The sequence below is a fragment of the Oncorhynchus nerka genome, linkage group LG3 (genome assembly GCF_034236695.1).
Source record: "Oncorhynchus nerka isolate Pitt River linkage group LG3, Oner_Uvic_2.0, whole genome shotgun sequence".
In the NCBI taxonomy this organism is placed as follows: Eukaryota; Metazoa; Chordata; class Actinopteri; order Salmoniformes; family Salmonidae; genus Oncorhynchus; species Oncorhynchus nerka.
This window is the reverse complement of record NC_088398.1, coordinates 67,422,552-67,442,477: the sequence shown is the minus strand read 5'-3', so window position 1 is coordinate 67,442,477 and position 19,926 is coordinate 67,422,552. Positions and strand designations below refer to the sequence as shown.

Genomic DNA, 19,926 nt, shown 5'->3' with positions numbered 1-19,926 from the left:
CTCCAGTCTATTGTCTATTATCTATCATGTATTACCTCCTGTCTATTATCTATCATGTATTACCTCCTGTCTATTGTCTATTATCTATCATGTATTACCTCCTGTCTATTATCTATTATCTATCATGTATTACCTCCTGTCTATTATCTATCATGTATTACCTCCAGTCTATTGTCTATTATCTATCATGTATTACCTCCTGTCTATTGTCTATTATCTATCATGTATTACCTCCTGCCTATTATCTATCATGTATTACCTCCTGTCTATTGTCTATTATCTATCATGTATTACCTCCTGTCTATTGTCTATTATCTATCATGTATTACCTCCTGTCTATTGTCTTTTATCCATCATTTATTACCTCCTGTCTATTGTCTATTATCTATCATGTATTACCTCCAGTCTATTGTCTATTATCTATCATGTATTACCTCCAGTCTATTGTCTATTATCTATCATGTTTTACCTCCTGTCTATTGTCTTTTATCCATCATTTATTACCTCCTGTCTATTATCTATCATGTATTACCTCCTGTCTATTATCTATCATGTATTACCTCCTGTCTATTGTCTATTATCTATCATGTATTACCTCCTGTCTATTATCTATCCTGTATTACCTCCTGTCTATTGTCTATTATCTATCATGTATTACCTCCAGTCTATTGTCTTTTATCCATCATTTATTACCTCCTGTCTATTATCTATCATGTATTACCTCCTGTCTATTATCTATTATCTCCTGTCTATTGTCTATTATCTATCATGTATTACCTCCTGTCTATTATCTATCATGTATTACCTCCTGTCTATTATCTATCATGTATTACCTCCTGTCTATTGTCTATTTTCTATCATGTATTACCTCCTGTCTATTATCTATCATGTATTACCTCCTGTCTATTGTATATTATCTATCATGTATTACCTCCAGTCTATTGTCTATTATCTATCATGTATTACCTCCAGTCTATTGTCTATTATCTATCATGTATTACCTCCAGTCTATTGTCTTTTATCCATCATTTATTACCTCCTGTCTATTGTCTATCATGTATTACCTCCTGTCTATTATCTATCATGTATTACCTCCTGTCTATTATCTATCATGTATTACCTCCTGTCTATTATCTATCATGTATTACCTCCTGTCTATTGTCTTTTATCCATCATTTATTACCTCCTGTCTATTATCTATCATGTATTAATCCCTGTCTATTATCTATCATGTATTACCTCCTGTCTATTATCTATCATGTATTACCTCCTGTCTATTATCTATCATTTATTACATCCTGTCTATTATCTATCATGTATTACCTCCTGTCTATTATCTATCATGTATTACCTCCTGTCTATTATCTATCATGTATTACCTCCTGTCTATTGTCTATTATCTATCATGTATTACCTCCTGTCTATTATCTATCCTGTATTACCTCCTGTCTATTGTCTATTATCTATCATGTATTATCTCCTGTCTATTGTCTTTTATCCATCATTTATTACCTCCTGTCTATTATCTATTATGTATTACCTCCTGTCTATTATCTATTATGTATTACCTCCTGTCTATTGTCTATTTTCTATCATGTATTACCTCCAGTCTATTGTCTATTGTCTATCATGTATTACCTCCTGCCTATTATCTATCATGTATTACCTCCAGTCTATTGTCTATTATATATCATGTATTACCTCCTGTCTATTGTCTTTTATCTATAATGTATTACCTCCAGTCTATTGTCTATTATCTGTCATGTATTACCTCCAGTCTATTGTCTATTATCTGTCATGTATTACCTCCTGTCTATTGTCTTTTATCCATCATTTATTACCTCCTGTCTATTATCTATCATGTATTACCTCCAGTCTATTATCTATTATGTATTACCTCCTGCCTATTATCTATCATGTATTACCTCCTGTCTATTATCTATCATGTATTATCTCCTGTCTATTATCTATCATGTATTACCTCCTGTCTATTATCTATCATGTATTACCTCCTGTCTATTGTCTATTTTCTATCATGTATTACCTCCTGTCTATTATCTATCATGTATTACCTCCTGTCTATTGTCTTTTATCCATCATGTATTACCTCCTGTCTATTATCTATCATGTATTATCTCCTGTCTATTATCTATCATGTATTACCTCATGTCTATTGTCTTTTATCCATCATGTATTACCTCCTGTCTATTATCTATAATGTATTATCTCCTGTCTATTATCTATCATGTATTACCTCCTGTCTTTTATCCATCATTTATTACCTCCTGTCTATTATCTATCATGTATTACCTCCTGTCTATTATCTATCATGTATTACCTCCTGTCTATTGTCTATCATATATTACCTCCTGTCTATTGTCTATCATGTATTACCTCCAGTCTATTGTCTATTATCTATCATGTATTACCTCCTGTCTATTGTCTATCATATATTACCTCCTGTCTATTATCCTTCATTTATTATCTCCTGTCTATTATCTATCACGTATTACCTCCTGTCTATTGTCTATTATCTATCATGTATTACCTCCTGTCTATTATCTATCATGTATTACCTCCTGTCTATTATCTATCATGTATTACCGCCTGTCTATTATCTATCATGTATTACCTCCTGTCTATTATCTATCATTATTACCTCCTGTCTATTATCTATCATGTATTACCTCCTGTCTATTATCTATCATTATTACCTCCTGTCTATTATCTATCATGTATTACCTCCTGTCTATTGTCTTTTATCCATCATTTATTACCTCCTGTCTATTATCTATCATGTATTACCTCCTGTCTATTATCTATCATGTATTACCTCCTGTCTATTATCTATCATGTATTACCTCCTGACTATTATCTATCATGTATTACCTCCTGTCTTTTATCCATAATGTATTACCTCCAGTCTATTGTCTTTTATCCATCATTTATTACCTCCTGTCTATTATCTATCATGTATTACCTCCAGTCTATTGTCTATTATCTATCATGTATTACCTCCTGTCTATTGTCTATCATATATTACCTCCTGTCTATTATCCTTCATTTATTATCTCCTGTCTATTATCTACCATATATAACCTCCTGTCTATTATCTATCATGTATTACCTCCAGTCTATTGTCTATTATCTATCACGTATTACCTCCTGACGATTATCTATCATTTATTATTTCCTGTCTATTATATATCTGTATTACCTCCTGTCTATTATCTATCATGTATTACATCCTGTCTATTATCTATCATGTTTTACCTCCTGTCTATTATCTATCATGTATTACCTCCTGTCTATTATCTATCATATATTACCTCCTGTCTATTATCCTTCATTTATTATCTCCTGTCTATTATCTATCACATATTACCTCCTGACTATTATCTATCATGTATTACCTCCTGTCTATTATCTATCATGTATTACCTCCTGTCTATTATCCATCATGTATTACCTCCTGTCTATTATCTATCATGTATTACCTCCTGTCTATTATCTATCATGTATTACCTCCTGTCTATTATCTATCATGTATTACCTCCTGACTATTATCTATCATGTATTACCTCCTGTCTATTATCTATCACGTATTACCTCCAGTCTATTGTCTTTTATCCATCATTTATTACCTCCTGTCTATTATCTATCATGTATTACCTCCAGTCTATTGTCTATTATCTATCATGTATTACCTCCTGTCTATTGTCTTTTATCCATAATGTATTACCTCCAGTCTATTGTCTTTTATCCATCATTTATTACCTCCTGTCTATTATCTATCATGTATTACCTCCAGTCTATTGTCTATTATCTATCATGTATTACCTCCTGTCTATTGTCTATCATATATTACCTCCTGTCTATTATCCTTCATTTATTATCTCCTGTCTATTATCTATCATATATTACCTCCTGTCTATTATCTATCATGTATTACCTCCAGTCTATTGTCTATTATCTATCACGTATTACCTCCTGACTATTATCTATCATGTATTACCTCCTGTCTATTATCTATCATGTATTACCTCCTGTCTATTATCTATCATGTATTACCTCCTGTCTATTATCTATCATGTATTACCTCCTGTCTATTATCTATCATGTATTACCTCCTGTCTATTATCTATCATGTATTACCTCCTGTCTATTATCTATCATGTATTACCTCCTGAATATTATCTATCATGTATTACCTCCTGTCTTTTATCCATAATGTATTACCTCCAGTCTATTGTCTTTTATCCATCATTTATTACCTCCTGTCTATTATCTATCATGTATTACCTCCAGTCTATTGTCTATTATCTATCATGTATTACCTCCTGTCTATTGTCTATCATATATTACCTCCTGTCTATTATCCTTCATTTATTATCTCCTGTCTATTATCTACCATATATTACCTCCTGTCTATTATCTATCATGTATTACCTCCAGTCTATTGTCTATTATCTATCACGTATTACCTCCTGACGATTATCTATCATTTATTATTTCCTGTCTATTATATATCTGTATTACCTCCTGTCTATTATCTATCATGTATTACATCCTGTCTATTATCTATCATGTTTTACCTCCTGTCTATTATCTATCATGTATTACCTCCTGTCTATTATCTATCATATATTACCTCCTGTCTATTATCCTTCATTTATTATCTCCTGTCTATTATCTATCACATATTACCTCCTGACTATTATCTATCATGTATTACCTCCTGTCTATTATCTATCATGTATTACCTCCTGTCTATTATCCATCATGTATTACCTCCTGTCTATTATCTATCATGTATTACCTCCTGTCTATTATCTATCATGTATTACCTCCTGTCTATTATCTATCATGTATTACCTCCTGACTATTATCTATCATGTATTACCTCCTGTCTATTATCTATCACGTATTACCTCCAGTCTATTGTCTTTTATCCATCATTTATTACCTCCTGTCTATTATCTATCATGTATTACCTCCAGTCTATTGTCTATTATCTATCATGTATTACCTCCTGTCTATTGTCTTTTATCCATAATGTATTACCTCCAGTCTATTGTCTTTTATCCATCATTTATTACCTCCTGTCTATTATCTATCATGTATTACCTCCAGTCTATTGTCTATTATCTATCATGTATTACCTCCTGTCTATTGTCTATCATATATTACCTCCTGTCTATTATCCTTCATTTATTATCTCCTGTCTATTATCTATCATATATTACCTCCTGTCTATTATCTATCATGTATTACCTCCAGTCTATTGTCTATTATCTATCACGTATTACCTCCTGACTATTATCTATCATGTATTACCTCCTGTCTATTATCTATCATGTATTACCTCCTGTCTATTATCTATCATGTATTACCTCCTGTCTATTATCTATCATGTATTACCTCCTGTCTATTATCTATCATGTATTACCTCCTGTCTATTATCTATCATATATTACCTCCTGTCTATTATCCTTCATTTATTATCTCCTGTCTATTATCTATCACGTATTACCTCCTGACTATTATCTATCATGTATTACCTCCTGTCTATTATCTATCATGTATTACCTCCTGTCTATTATCTATCATGTATTACCTCCTGTCTATTATCTATCATGTATTACCTCCTGTCTATTATCTATCATGTATTACCTCCTGTCTATTATCTATCATATATTACCTCCAGTCTATTGTCTATTATCTATCATGTATTACCTCCTGTCTATTATCTATCATGGATTACCTCCTGTCTATTGTCTATCATGTATTACCTCCTGTCTATTGTCTATTATCTATAACGTATTACCTCCAGTCTATTGTCTATTATCTATCATGTATTACCTCCTGTCTATTATCTATCATGTATTATCTCCTGTCTATTATCTATCACATATTACCTCCTGACTATTATCTATCATGTATTACCCCCTGTCTATTATCTATCATGTATTACATCCTGTCTATTATCTATCATGTATTACCTCCTGTCTATTATCTATCATGTATTACCTCCTGTCTATTGTCTTTTATCTATCATTTATTACCTCCTGTCTATTGTCTATTATCTATCATGTATTACCTCCTGTCTATTATCTATCATGTATTACCTCCTGTCTATTGTCTTTTATCTATCATTTATTACCTCCTGTCTATTGTCTATTATCTATCATGTATTACCTCCTGTCTATTATCTATCATTTATTACCTCCTGTCTTTTATCTATCATGTATTACCTCCTGTCTATTATCTATAATGTATTACCTCCTGTCTATTGTCTATTATCTATCATGTATTACCTCCTGTCTATTATCTATCATGTATTACCTCCTGTCTATTATCTATCATGTATTACCTCCTGTCTATTATCTATAATGTATTACCTCCTGTCTATTGTCTGTTATCTATCATTTATTACCTCCTGTCTATTGTCTATTATCTATCATGTATTACCTCCTGTCTATTATCTATCATGTATTACCTCCTGTCTATTGTCTTTTATCTATCATTTATTACCTCCTGTCTATTGTCTATTATCTATCATGTATTACCTCCTGTCTATTATCTATCATTTATTACCTCCTGTCTATTATCTATAATGTATTACCTCCTGTCTATTGTCTATTATCTATCATGTATTACCTCCTGTCTATTATCTATCATGTATTACCTCCTGTCTATTATCTATCATGTATTACCTCCTGTCTATTATCTATAATGTATTACCTCCTGTCTATTGTCTGTTATCTATCATTTATTACCTCCTGTCTATTATCTATAATGTATTACCTCCTGTCTATTGTCTATTATCAATCATTTATTACCTCCTGTCTATTATCTATCATGTATTACCTCCTGTCTATTATCTATCATGTTTTACCTCCTGTCTATTTTCTATCATTTATTACCTCCTGTCTATTATCTATCATTTATTACCTCCTGTCTATTGTCCTTTATCTATCTCCTTTCTTCATCTCTGTCTGTCTGTCTCTCATTCTGGCTATTTCTCTCATTATTAATATCCCAGCATTCACATATTCAGATTCAAATCAGATTTATTAGCATGAATGACAAAGCCACTGTTGCTAAAGCAAATTGAGATAGACATCAACAGTAACAGGAAATAATATTAATAACTACAATAATAATAATGATAATAGTGATGATGAGTAGAGAATGTCGACAGGATACAGTGCCTTTGGAAAGTATTCAGACTTCTTGACTTTTTCCACATTTTGTTACGTTACAGCCTTATTCTGAAATGTATTAAAAAAATACAAAACAGAAACCTGTTATTTTCATAAGTATTCAGTCCCTTCGGTATGAGATTGAGCTCAGGTACATCCTGTTTCCATTGATCATCCTTGAGATGTGGCCACCCCTCAGAGCCTTGTTCCTCTCTAGGTTTTTTACTAGAGAGGTTCCTGCCTTTCTAGGGAGTTTTTCCTAGCCACCGTGCTTCTACATCTGCATTCCTTGCTGTTTGGGGTTTGTATAGCACTTTGTGACATCAGCTGATGTAAAAAGGGCTTTATGAATACATTTGATTGGAGTCCACCTGTGGTAAATTGATTGGACATGAAGCGAAAAGACACAAACCTGTCTACATAAGGTCCCACAGTTAACAGTGCATGTCAGAGCAAAAACCAAGCCATGAGGTTGAAGGAATTGTCTGTAGAGCTCAGAGACAGGATTGTGTCGAGGCACAGATCTGGGAAAGAGTACCAAAACTTTTCTGCAGCATTGAAGATCCCCAAGAACACAGTGGCCTCCATCATTCTTAAATGGAAGAAGGTGGGAACCAGCAAGACTCTTGCTAGAGCTGGCTGCCAAACTGAGCCATCGGGGGAGAAGGGCCTTGGTCAGGGAGGTGACCAAGAACCCAATGGACACTCTGACAGAGCTCTAGAGTTCCTCTGTTAACCTTCCAGAAGGACAACCATCTCTGCAGCATCCCGCTAATCAGGCCTTTATGGTAGAGTGGCCAGACAGAAGCCACTCCTCAGTAAAAGGCACATGACAGCCCGAGTTTTCCAAAAGGCATCTAAAGACTCTCAGACCATGAGAAACAAGATTCTCTGTTCTAATGAAACCAAGATGGCCTGAATGCCAATCGTCACGTCTGAAGGAAACTGGCACCATCCCTAAGGTGAAGAATGGTGTTGGCAACATCGTACTGTGGGGATGTTTGTCAGTGGCAGGGACTAGGAGACTAGTCAGGATCGAGGCAAAGATGAACGGAGCAAAGTACAGACCTGCTCCAGAGAGCTCAGGACCTCAGACTGGGGCGAAGGTTCACCTTCCAACAGGACAACAACCCTAAGCACACAGCCAAGACAACCCAGGAGATGCGTCGGGACAAGTCTCTGGACATCCTTGAGTGGCCCAGCCAGAGCCCGGACATAAACCCGATCAAATATCTCTGAATGTCCTTGAGTGGCCCAGCCAAAGCCCGGACATAAACCCGATCAAAGATCTCTGGAGAGACCTGAAAATAGCTGTTCAGCAACATTCCCCCTCCAACCTTACAAAAATTGAGAGGGTCTGTAGAGAGGGATGGGAGAAAGTTTCCAAATACAGGTGTGCCAAGCTTGTAGTGTCATATCCAAGAAGACTGGAGGCTGTAGTCGCTGCCAAAGGTGCTTCAAGAAAGTACTGAGTAAAGGGTCTGAATACTTATGTTAATGTCATATTTTCGTTTATTTATTTATTTTTAATTCAAAAAAATGTACAAAAACTTGTCATTGCTTTGTCATTATAGGGTATAGTGTATAGATTGATGAGGAAAAAAATATATTTAATACATTAATTGATTTAATATTTAATACCTATATTTAAAACATATTTAATACAAGGCTGTAACATAACAAAATGTGGAAAATGTCAAGGGGTCTGAATAGTTTCTAAAGGCACTGTATATTTTAGAATGTTTTTTATGTGTAGAAATAAAATGTATAAATGCAAAAAGTGATTTTAATATTATATCTTAAAAGCATTTTACTTTGGTAATAAAAATAAGATAATATTTACAGTATATCCTGTATATATCGGTGTGTGTGTGTGTGTGTGTGTGTGTGTGTGTGTGTGTGTGTGTGTGTGTGTGTGTGTATGCGTTTTTGTGTGTGTGCGTGTGCACATAGACTTGTGCAAATGGATTTATGTAAGTGTGTGTTTGCATGTAGGAGTGTGTGTATGTGTGTATTACATGTTTGTTGATGTATTATTTAATGTGTAAATTAAATGTCTGTTATTCCAGACAGAAAGTAAAAATTATGAATTAAGGAAACAAACTTAAAGAGAGCAGGAACAAAACAAAAACACAACAACCACAACGTCCATCCCATCTCTCTCTCTGGTTGTGGTGCAGGGTGACACATTTAGCTGACAGCTTAGTTGACTGCTGCTCCCCTCCAAGAAGAATGGGGAGTTTATGTCCATCAAGGATTTGGTGAAAGTTTGGTATATACAGTATTTTTCCAAATCTGGGGAGTATGTTTCCCTTATGTTGTCATATTTTGGGCAGGAATACAGTAAGTGAATCTCAGTTTCTCCATCCTGTAAATCAGACTGCCTCCATATTCTCTGATGTGGTTGTTCAGTCTGTATTCGGAGAGGGGTTTTCTTCTATTTACATCTAGTTCGGCTGAGATATTCTGCCAATGTAAATGTTGGATTTAGATAACAATCACCTTTAGTTTGTCACTGAACAACAATAGAAACACAACATGTAAAGTGTTGTGTCCCGTGTTTCATGAGCTGAAATCAAAGATCCCAGAATTATCCAATTCAAACAAAAAAATTGTCAAAAAAGTTGTGCACAAATTTGTTTACATTCTTGTTAGTGAGCATTTCTCCTTTGCCATGATAATCCATCCACCTGACAAGTGTGGCATATCAAGAAGCTGATTAAACAGCAAGATCATTTCACAACACAATGCCACAGATATCTCAAGTTTTGAGGGAGAGTGGAATTGGAATGCTGACTGCAGGAATGTCCATCAGAGCTGTTGCCAGAGAATTGAATGTTAATTTCCCTACCATAAGCCTCCTCCAATGTTGTTTTAGAGAATTTGGCAGTACGTCCAACCGGCCTCACAACCTCAGACTACATGTTCGGCCTTGTGTGGGAGAGCGGTTTGCGGATGTCTATGTTGTGAACAGAGTGCCCCAATGGTGGCGGTTGGGTTATGGTATGGGCAGATATAAGATACGGACAACGAACACAATTGCATTTTATCAATGGCAATTTGAATGCACAGCGATACCGTGATGAGATCCTGAGGCCCATTGTCGTGCCATTCAACCGCCGCCATGACCTCATGTTTCAGCATGATAATGCACAGTCCCATGTTGCAAGGATCGGTACACAATTCCTAGAAGCTGAAAATGTCACAGTTCTTCCATGGCCTGCATACTCACCTGACACCCATTGACATGCTCATGCTCAATGTCATCCATTGAGCATGTTTGGGATGCTCTGGATCGACGTGTACGACAGCGTGTTCCAGTTCTCGCCAATATCCAGCAACTTCGGACAGCATTCCACAATCAACAATCAACAGCCCGATCAACTATATGAGAAGGAGATTGTGTCACGCTGCATGAGGCAAATGGTGGTCACACCAGTTACTGACTGGTTTTCTGATCTACTCCCCTACTTTTTAAAAATAAGTTATCTGATCAACAGATGCATATCTGTATTGCCAGTCATGTGAAATCCATAGATTAGAGACTTATTTATTTATTTCAATTGACTGATTTCCTTTTATGAACTGTAACTCAGTAAAATCTTTGAAATTGTTGCATGTTTATATTTTTGTTCAGGTTAGCCGTTTTTCAATTTGGAGTCAATTTGTTTGCTTTTGATTTTAGAAATGAAACCGTTTTATGAACGGTTTTTAGTTTGTATGTTGTTAGTGAGCCGCAGAGCAAGCTGACCTAGGGGATCATCCTCTTGGGAGAAGTGGTTACTCAGAAAGGATCGGCATTTAATGGAGCTCTGGTCTGCTTGATTTTAATGCTGCCGGAATTAAAATGCTCTTTTTTGCACTTGAATGTGTAGAGTGAATGTGAATGTGTCACTATCTGTCAAATTGTCCCCTTCGTGTCCCTGTGTGATCACTGCTGTAACCTTGCTGATGTGACCTTGATAGGCTAATGTAGGTGACAGAACCATATCGAAGGGAATCCCACCCAGTCGTTTCACTCCTCACTGATCGTGAGGGAGAGGAGCTGAGGAGGAACCAAAGGAATCGTTGGGATCGTTCTCCTCTCATCCCATCCTTCCCTCCTCCTCCTCCTCCTTCTCCTCACATCCTACCGTTCACCGCTTCACCTGACTCCAACTCCTCCTTCGGCTCTTACCATTAGACAGCCGGTTGCCATTCTCTACGGGGGTGTGGCTTGGGGAGTGGGGGGCGTGGTTGTTGGCGTTCTTGTCCTGTAGCTGTGGAGACGGGGAGGAGGGGGTGGAGCCTGGGGGCTCATCTCTCCCTGGCAGGTTGATGTTGGAGTTGAACCCTGGGAGGAGATGACAAACACACTCACACACACTGTTACTGCCATCGGTTTGTTTCCATACATTGAATTGTTAAACTGTTAGTTCCAAAAATATTTTTGGCACCTCAGATTGTTCTTGCAATTCTCACATAGAGACATCATTGGGATGAGGAATGTTTGAAAGGCTTTTTACATTTGTAACACAAACCAGTTTTGAGAATATCATGATTAAAGTGGCAATTTTAGGCCCTTTTTAGACCTACAATTGCCTCCGGTAAGACCCTATGACCTATGAACCTTACACGATACAGACAACACCCTGGTGTCATTATATTCCTAATAGCAAGCTCTAACATATGGAGCATCACTCAATTCTGAAATACAATTTTAAACATTCATTTATTAAACATTAAAACAATTTATATGAATACATCAAAATTACCCTTTTTGATTTAGTTCCTTTGTGGACCTATTGTTTTAATACAGAATATACTCTACAAGTACATTTCTACAGTCAGTTCTCTGCTAATTTTCAAGTTTAAAGTTGGGAATTCTCATGACGTCCCTGCGGCATTCCCGTATCCCGCAGGAGAAGCAGGCAGGGGGGAAACAGCTGCTCATCACAGGCATGGCATTGATACCTCCCCTAACCCCCAGGCCACCCCGGAGCATCGGGTATCACAGATAACCATTTAGTGCCAGAGAGGGAACGGAAGCAGGCTGCCCCGTTAAGCCCAGTGGCATCTCGCTGTTCACGACCCTGACTACCAGCCTCCTCAGGCGTGTAGGCATGCTAACTAGTAAGAGGCATCCCCATTCAAGTCATCAATGTACCTTGCTGGTCATTCAATGTCTAGGCATGTGACATTGAGATGGAAGAAAGTGTCACGTCAGCCTGAGGGTTTCTGTTTCTACCCTAGACCCCTGGGTTTTAAGGCCCTTGGCATTCTGGTGGATATCCTTAAACTACTGTTAGTGCCCCTCTTCAATGCCCTGTCTCAATGACTTAGTTAGATTAAGAAGTATCCCACTGGGCACACACTGGCTGAATCAACGTTGCTTCCACATCATTTCAATGATGAATTGATGTCTGTGCCCAGTGGGATGTCTCTGCTACACTCTGTTCTGTCCTCATGTCATCTCCCCTTTCGTAGTGTGAGGAAGAGTGATATACCCCACTACGGTGATAAATATTTAATCTCATATTATATTAACCTACACACTGCTAATATACTTGAATGAATAATGACAGGACAGAGAGGAGAAAGAGAGGAGAGAGATAGAGAGAGCGAGAGAGAGAGGTGAGAGAGGAGAGAGGGAAAAGAGACTGAGCGTCACAGGTGAGAGAGAGAGAAGGAGAAAGAGGAGAGAAAGAGAGAGAGGCGAGCGAGAGAAGGAGAAAAAGAGAGATGAGCGAGAGAAGGAGAAAGAGAGAGGAGAGAGAGAGAGAAAGAGAGAGAGAGAGAGAGAGACTGATAGAGAATGAGAAAGAGAGATACAGAGAAAGAGAGATATACAGAGAGAGAAAGATACAGAGAAATAGAGAGATAGAGATACAGAGGGAGAGATACAGAGAGGGAGAGAGAGATACAGAGAAAGAGAGATATAGAGATACAGAGAGAAAGAGATACAGAGAGAGAGATACGGAGAGAGAGATACAGAGAGAGAAAGAGATACAGAGAAAGATATGGAGAGCGAGAGAAGAGAGAGAAAGAGAGAGACATGGTAGAGAAAGAGAAGGAGAGAAAGAGAGAGAAAAGAGAAAGAAAGAGAGGAGATAGAAAGAGAGAGAGGAACATCCTCTGCGTACAACGTAAAAAACACCAAATAATGCATGCAGAGCAGAATTAGGCCGATAGTCACTAATTATCAAAATCCACGAAAGAACTGTTCAGTTCTACAACCACCTAAAGGGAAGCAATTCCCAAACCTTCCATAACAAAGTCATCACCTACAGAGAAATGAACCTGGAGAAGAGTCCCCTAAGCAAGCGGGTCCTGTGGCTCTGTTCACAAACACAAACAGACCCCACGGAGCCCCTGGACAGCAGCACAATTAGACCCAAACAAATCATAGAAAACTAAAAGATAATTACTTGACACATCGGCAAGAATTAACAAAACAACTGAGCAAACTGGAATGCTATTTGGCCCTAAACAGAGAGTACACAGTGGCAGAATACCTGACCACTGTGACTGACCCAAACTTAAGGAAAGCTTTGACTATAGACAGACTCAGTGAGCATAGCCTTGCTATTGAGAATGGCCAATGTAGGCAGACTTGTATCTCAACAGAAGACAGGCTATGTGCACACTGTCCACAGAATTAGGTGGAAAGTGAGCTGCACTTCCTAACCTCCTGACAAATGTATGACCATATTAGAGACACATATTTCCCTCAGATTACACAGATCCACAAAGAATTTGTGGGAAATCCAATTTTGATAAACTCCCATATCTATTGGGTGAAACACAGTGTGCCATCACAGCAGAAAGATGTGTGACCAGTTGCCACAAGAAAAGGGCAACCAGTGAAGAACACCATCGTAAATACAACCCATATTTATGTTTATTTATTTTCCCTTTTGTACTTTAACTACTTGCACATCGTTACAACACTGTATATAGACATAATGACTATTGAAATGCATTTACTCTTTTGGAACTTTTCTGAGTGTAATGTTTACTGTTCATTTTTGATTGTTTATTTAACTTTCGTTTACTATCTATTTCACTTGCTTTTTCAATGTAAACATATGTTTCCCATGTCAGTAAAGGCCCTTAAATTGAAATGGAATTGAATTGAAATTTAATTGAGAGAGAAAGTAAGAGAGGGTGAGAGAAGGAGAGAGGGACTACAGTGTGTGTATTCTCGTGTAACAATGAATGGTGTTTCAAACTGATCTAACAGTTACTGCTTGTGTTCATATTATATTTAGAGTTGAAGGGAAGTGTTTGAACATGTATTTTATGAAACAGTCTCTTTAAATCAATGCAGTAATAGGCAACGTAAGGCCACATTGTACCCATTTAATCAAAAGTTATTTGTAACATCCTGAAAACACTGGGGGGAGACTTAACCGTGAAATGATGCAGTAACACAAGAAGAAAAAATACACAATAGTGAAGCTATATACAGGGAGTACGAGTACCAGATCAATGTGGAGCTATATAAAGGGAATACCAGTACCAGATCAATGTGGAGCTATATACAGGGAATACCAGTACCAGATCAATGTGGATCTATATACGCTATATACAGGGAATACCAGTACCAGATCAATGTGGAGCTATATACAGGGAATACCAGTACCAGATCAATGTGGAGCTATATACAGGGAGTACGAGTACCAGATCAATGTGGAGCTATATACAGAGATAACCAGTACTAGATCAATGTGGAGCTATATACAGGGAATACCAGTACCAGATCAATGTGGAGCTATATACAGGGAGGACCAGTACCAGATCAATGTGGAGCTATATACAGGGAGTATGAGTACCAGATCAATGTGGAGCTATATAAAGGGAATACCAGTACCAGATCAATGTGGATCTATATACGCTATATACAGGGAATACCAGTACCAGATCAATGTGGAGCTATATACAGGGAATACCAGTACCAGATCAATGTGGAGCTATATACAGGGAGTACGAGTACCAGATCAATGTGGAGCTATATACAGAGATAACCAGTACTAGATCAATGTGGAGCTATATACAGGGAGGACCAGTACCAGATCAATGTGGAGCTATATACAGGGAGTATGAGTACCAGATCAATGTGGAGCTATATAAAGGGAATACCAGTACCAGATCAATGTGGAGCTATATACAGGGAATACCAGTACCAGATCAATGTGGAGCTATATACAGGGAGGACCAGTGCCAGATCAATGTGGAGCTATATACAGGAAGGACCAGTGCCAGATCAATGTGGAGCTATATAAAGGGAATACCAGTACCAGATCAATGTGGAGCTATATACAGGGAGTACGAGTACCAGATCAATGTGCTGCTATTTACAGGGAGTACCAGTACCAGATCAATGTGGAGCTATATACAGGGAATACCAGTACCAGATCAATGTGGAGCTATATACAGGGAGGATCAGTGCCAGATCAATGTGGAGCTATATAAAGGGAATACCAGTACCAGATCAATGTGGAGCTATATACAGGGAGTACCAGTTCCAGATCAATGTGGAGCTATATACAGGGAGTACGAGTACCAGATCAATGTGGAGCTATATAAAGGGAATACCAGTACCAGATCAATGTGGAGCTATATACAGGGAGGACCAGTACCAGATCAATGTGGAGCTATATACAGGGAGGACCAGTGCCAGATCAATGTGGAGCTATATACAGGAAGGACCAGTGCCAGATCAATGTGGAGCTATATGAAGGGAATACCAGTACCAGATCAATGTGGAGCTATATACAGGGAGTACGAGTACCAGATCAATGTGCTGCTATTTACAGGGAGTACCAGTACCAGATCAATGTGGAGGTATATACAGGGAATACCAGTACCAGATCAATGTGGAGCTATATACAGGGAGGACCAGTGCCAGATCAATGTGGAGCTATATAAAGGGAATACCAGTACCAGATCAATGTGGAGCTATATACAGGGAGTACCAGTACCAGATCAATGTGGAGCTATATACAGGGAGTACGAGTACCAGATCAATGTGGAGCTATATAAAGGGAATACCAGTACCAGATCAATGTGGAGCTATATACAGGGAATACCAGTACCAGATCAATGTGGAGCTATATACAGGGAGGACCAGTGCCAGATCAATGTGGAGCTATATACAGGGAGGACCAGTGCCAGATCAATGTGGAGCTATATACAGGGAGTACCAGTACCAGATCAATGTGGAGCTATATACAGGGAGTACCAGTACCAGATCAATGTGGAGCTATATACAGGGAGTACGAGTACCAGATCAATGTGGAGCTATATAAAGGGAATACCAGTACCAGATCAATGTGGAGCTATATACAGGGAATACCAGTACCAGATCAATGTGGAGCTATATACAGGGAGGACCAGTTCCAGATCAATGTGGAGCTATATAAAGGGAATACCAGTACCAGATCAATGTGGAGCTATATACAGGCAGTACCAGTAGCAGACCAATGTGGAGCTATATACAGAGAGTACGAGTACCAGATCAATGTGGAGCTATATAAAGGGAATACCAGTACCAGATCAATGTGGAGCTATATACAGGGAATACCAGTACCAGATCAATGTGGAGCTATATACAGGGAGGACCAGTGCCAGATCAATGTGGAGCTATATACAGGGAGTACCAGTACCAGATCAATGTGGAGCTATATACAGGGAGTACCAGTACCAGATCAATGTGGAGCTATATACAGGGAGTACGAGTACCAGATCAATGTGGAGCTATATAAAGGGAATACCAGTACCAGATCAATGTGGAGCTATATACAGGGAATACCAGTACCAGATCAATGTGGAGCTATATACAGGGAGGACCAGTGCCAGATCAATGTGGAGCTATATAAAGGGAATACCAGTACCAGATCAATGTGGAGCTATATACAGGCAGTACCAGTAGCAGATCAATGTGGAGCTATATACAGAGAGTACGAGTACCAGATCAATGTGGAGCTATATAAAGGGAATACCAGTACCAGATCAATGTGGAGCTATATACAGGGAATACCAGTACCAGATCAATGTGGAGCTATATACAGGGAGGACCAGTGCCAGATCAATGTGGAGCTATATACAGGGAGGACCAGTGCCAGATCAATGTGGAGCTATATAAAGGGAATACCAGTACCAGATCAATATGGAGCTATATACAGGGAGTACCAGTACCAGATCAATGTGGAGCTATATACAGGGAATATCAGTACCAGATCAATGTAGAGCTATATAAAGGGAATACCAGTACCAGATCAATGTGGAGCTATATACAGGGAATACCAGTACCAGATCAATGTGGAGCTATATACAGGGAATACCAGTACCAGATCAATGTGGAGCTATATACAGGGAGGACCAGTGCCAGATCAATGTGGAGCTATATACAGGGAATATCAGTACCAGATCAATGTGGAGCTATATAAAGGGAATACCAGTACCAGATCAATGTGGAGCTATATACAGGGAATACCAGTACCATATCAATGTGGAGCTATATACAGGGAGGACCAGTACCAGATCAATGTGGAGCTATATACAGGGAGTGCCAGTACCAGATCAATGTGGAGCTATATACAGGGAATACCAGTACCAGATCAATGTGGAGCTATATAAAGGGAATACCAGTACCAGATCAATGTGGAGCTATATACAGGGAATACCAGTACCAGATCAATGTGGAGTTATATACAGGGAGGACCAGTACCAGATCAATGTGGAGCTATATACAGGGAATACCAGTACCAGATCAATGTGGAGCTATATACAGGGAATACAAGTACCAGATCAATGTGGAGCTATATACAGGGAGTGCCAGTACCAGATCAATGTGGAGCTATATAAAGGGAATACCAGTACCAGATCAATGTGGAGCTATATAAAGGGAATACCAGTACCAGATCAATGTGGAGCTATATACAGGGAATACCAGTACCAGATCAATGTGGAGCTATATACAGGAAGGACCAGTGCCAGATCAATGTGGAGCTATATAAAGGGAATACCAGTACCAGATCAATGTGGAGCTATATACAGGGAGTACCAGTACCAGATCAATGTGGAGCTATATACAGGGAATACCAGTACCAGATCAATGTGGAGCTATATACAGGGAGGACCAGTGCCAGATCAATGTGGAGCTATATACAGGGAGGACCAGTGCCAGATCAATGTGGAGCTATATAAAGGGAATACCAGTACCAGATCAATGTGGAGCTGTGTACAGGGAGTACCAGTACCAGATCAATGTGGAGCTGTATACAGGAAATACCAGTACCAGATCAATGTGGAGCTATATAAAGGGAATACCGGTACCAGATCAATGTGCTACTATTTACAGGGAGTACCAGTACCAGATCAATGTGCTGCTATTTACAGGGAGTACCAGTACCAGATCAATGTGGAGCTATATAAAGGGAATACCAGTACCAGATCAATGTGGAGCTATATAAAGGGAATACCAGTACCAGATCAATGTGGAGCTATATACAGGGAATACCAGTACCACATACATGTGCAGGGATATTTGAGGTAGATATGTACATGAAGGCAGGGTAAAGTGACTTGGCATCAGGGTAGATAATAATACGGAGTTAATGCCTAAACTTAACCTCAAATACTTCGAAATTTGACATTTGGAACAAATTTGAAATTTGACGTTTGAGAAACATGGATGACATTCTAATTCTGTGAGACCTTGAGAGTTTGTTGCTCTACAATGTGTTGAAAGTGTTCCATATGGATGCTGGCTCATGTTGACTCCAATGTTTTCCACAGTTGTGTCAAGAAGGCTGAATGTCCTTTAGGTGCTGGACCATACTTGATACATACAAGAAACTGTTGAGTGTGAAAAACCCAGAAGCTTTGCAATTCTTAACACACTCAAACCACTGCACCTGGCACCTACTACCATACCCTGTTCAAAGGCACTTACATATTTTGTCTTGCCCATTCACCCTCTGACTGGCACACATAGACAATCCAAAACCATAGTTTTCATTTGGATTGTGAGTGTGCATTGAGTCAGCGCAAGATAGTGTCAGAGCAGTCCGCGTAACCATTAATTAACTATTTAGCAGTCTTATGGCTATTTTAGCAGTCTTATGGCTATTTAGCAGTCTTATGGCTATTTAGCAATCTTATGGCTATTTAGCAGTCTTATGGCTTTTTAGCAATCTTATGGCTATTTAGCAGTCTTATGGCTATTTAGCAATCTTATGGCTATTTAGCAATCTTATGGCTATTTAGCAGTCTTATGACTATTTAGCAGTCTTATGGCTATTTAGCCGTCTTATGGCTATTTAGCAATCTTATGGCTATTTAGCAGTCTTATGGCTATTTAGCAATCTTATGGCTATTTAGCAGTCGTATTGCTATTTAGCAGTCTTATGGCTATTTAGCAGTCTTATGGCTATTTAGCGGTCTTATTACAATTTAGCAGTCTTATTACAATTTAGCAGTCTTATGGCTATTTAGCAATCTTATGGCTATTTAGCAATCTTATGGCTATTTAGCAGTCTTATGGCTATTTAGCAATCTTATGGCTATTTAGCAGTCTTATGGCTATTTAGCAATCTTATGGCTATTTAGCAGTCTTATGACTATTTAGCAGTATTATGGCTATTTAGCAATCTTATGGCTATTTAGCAGTCTTATGGCTATTTAGCAATCTTATGGCTATTTAGCAGTCTTATGGCTATTTAGCAGTCTTATGGCT

The 19,926-nt window shown here is 38.1% G+C and overlaps 1 protein-coding gene across 1 annotated transcript in view; it reads right to left on the bottom strand.

Moving 5' to 3' along the window:
• Positions 1-19,926, bottom strand: part of LOC115126000 (unconventional myosin-XVI-like) — a 344,854-nt gene that overhangs the window by 48,304 nt on the left and 276,624 nt on the right. The window contains 1 exon segment of the mRNA XM_065005768.1: positions 11,383-11,538. Within this exon segment, the coding sequence (XP_064861840.1) occupies positions 11,383-11,538 (156 nt within the window).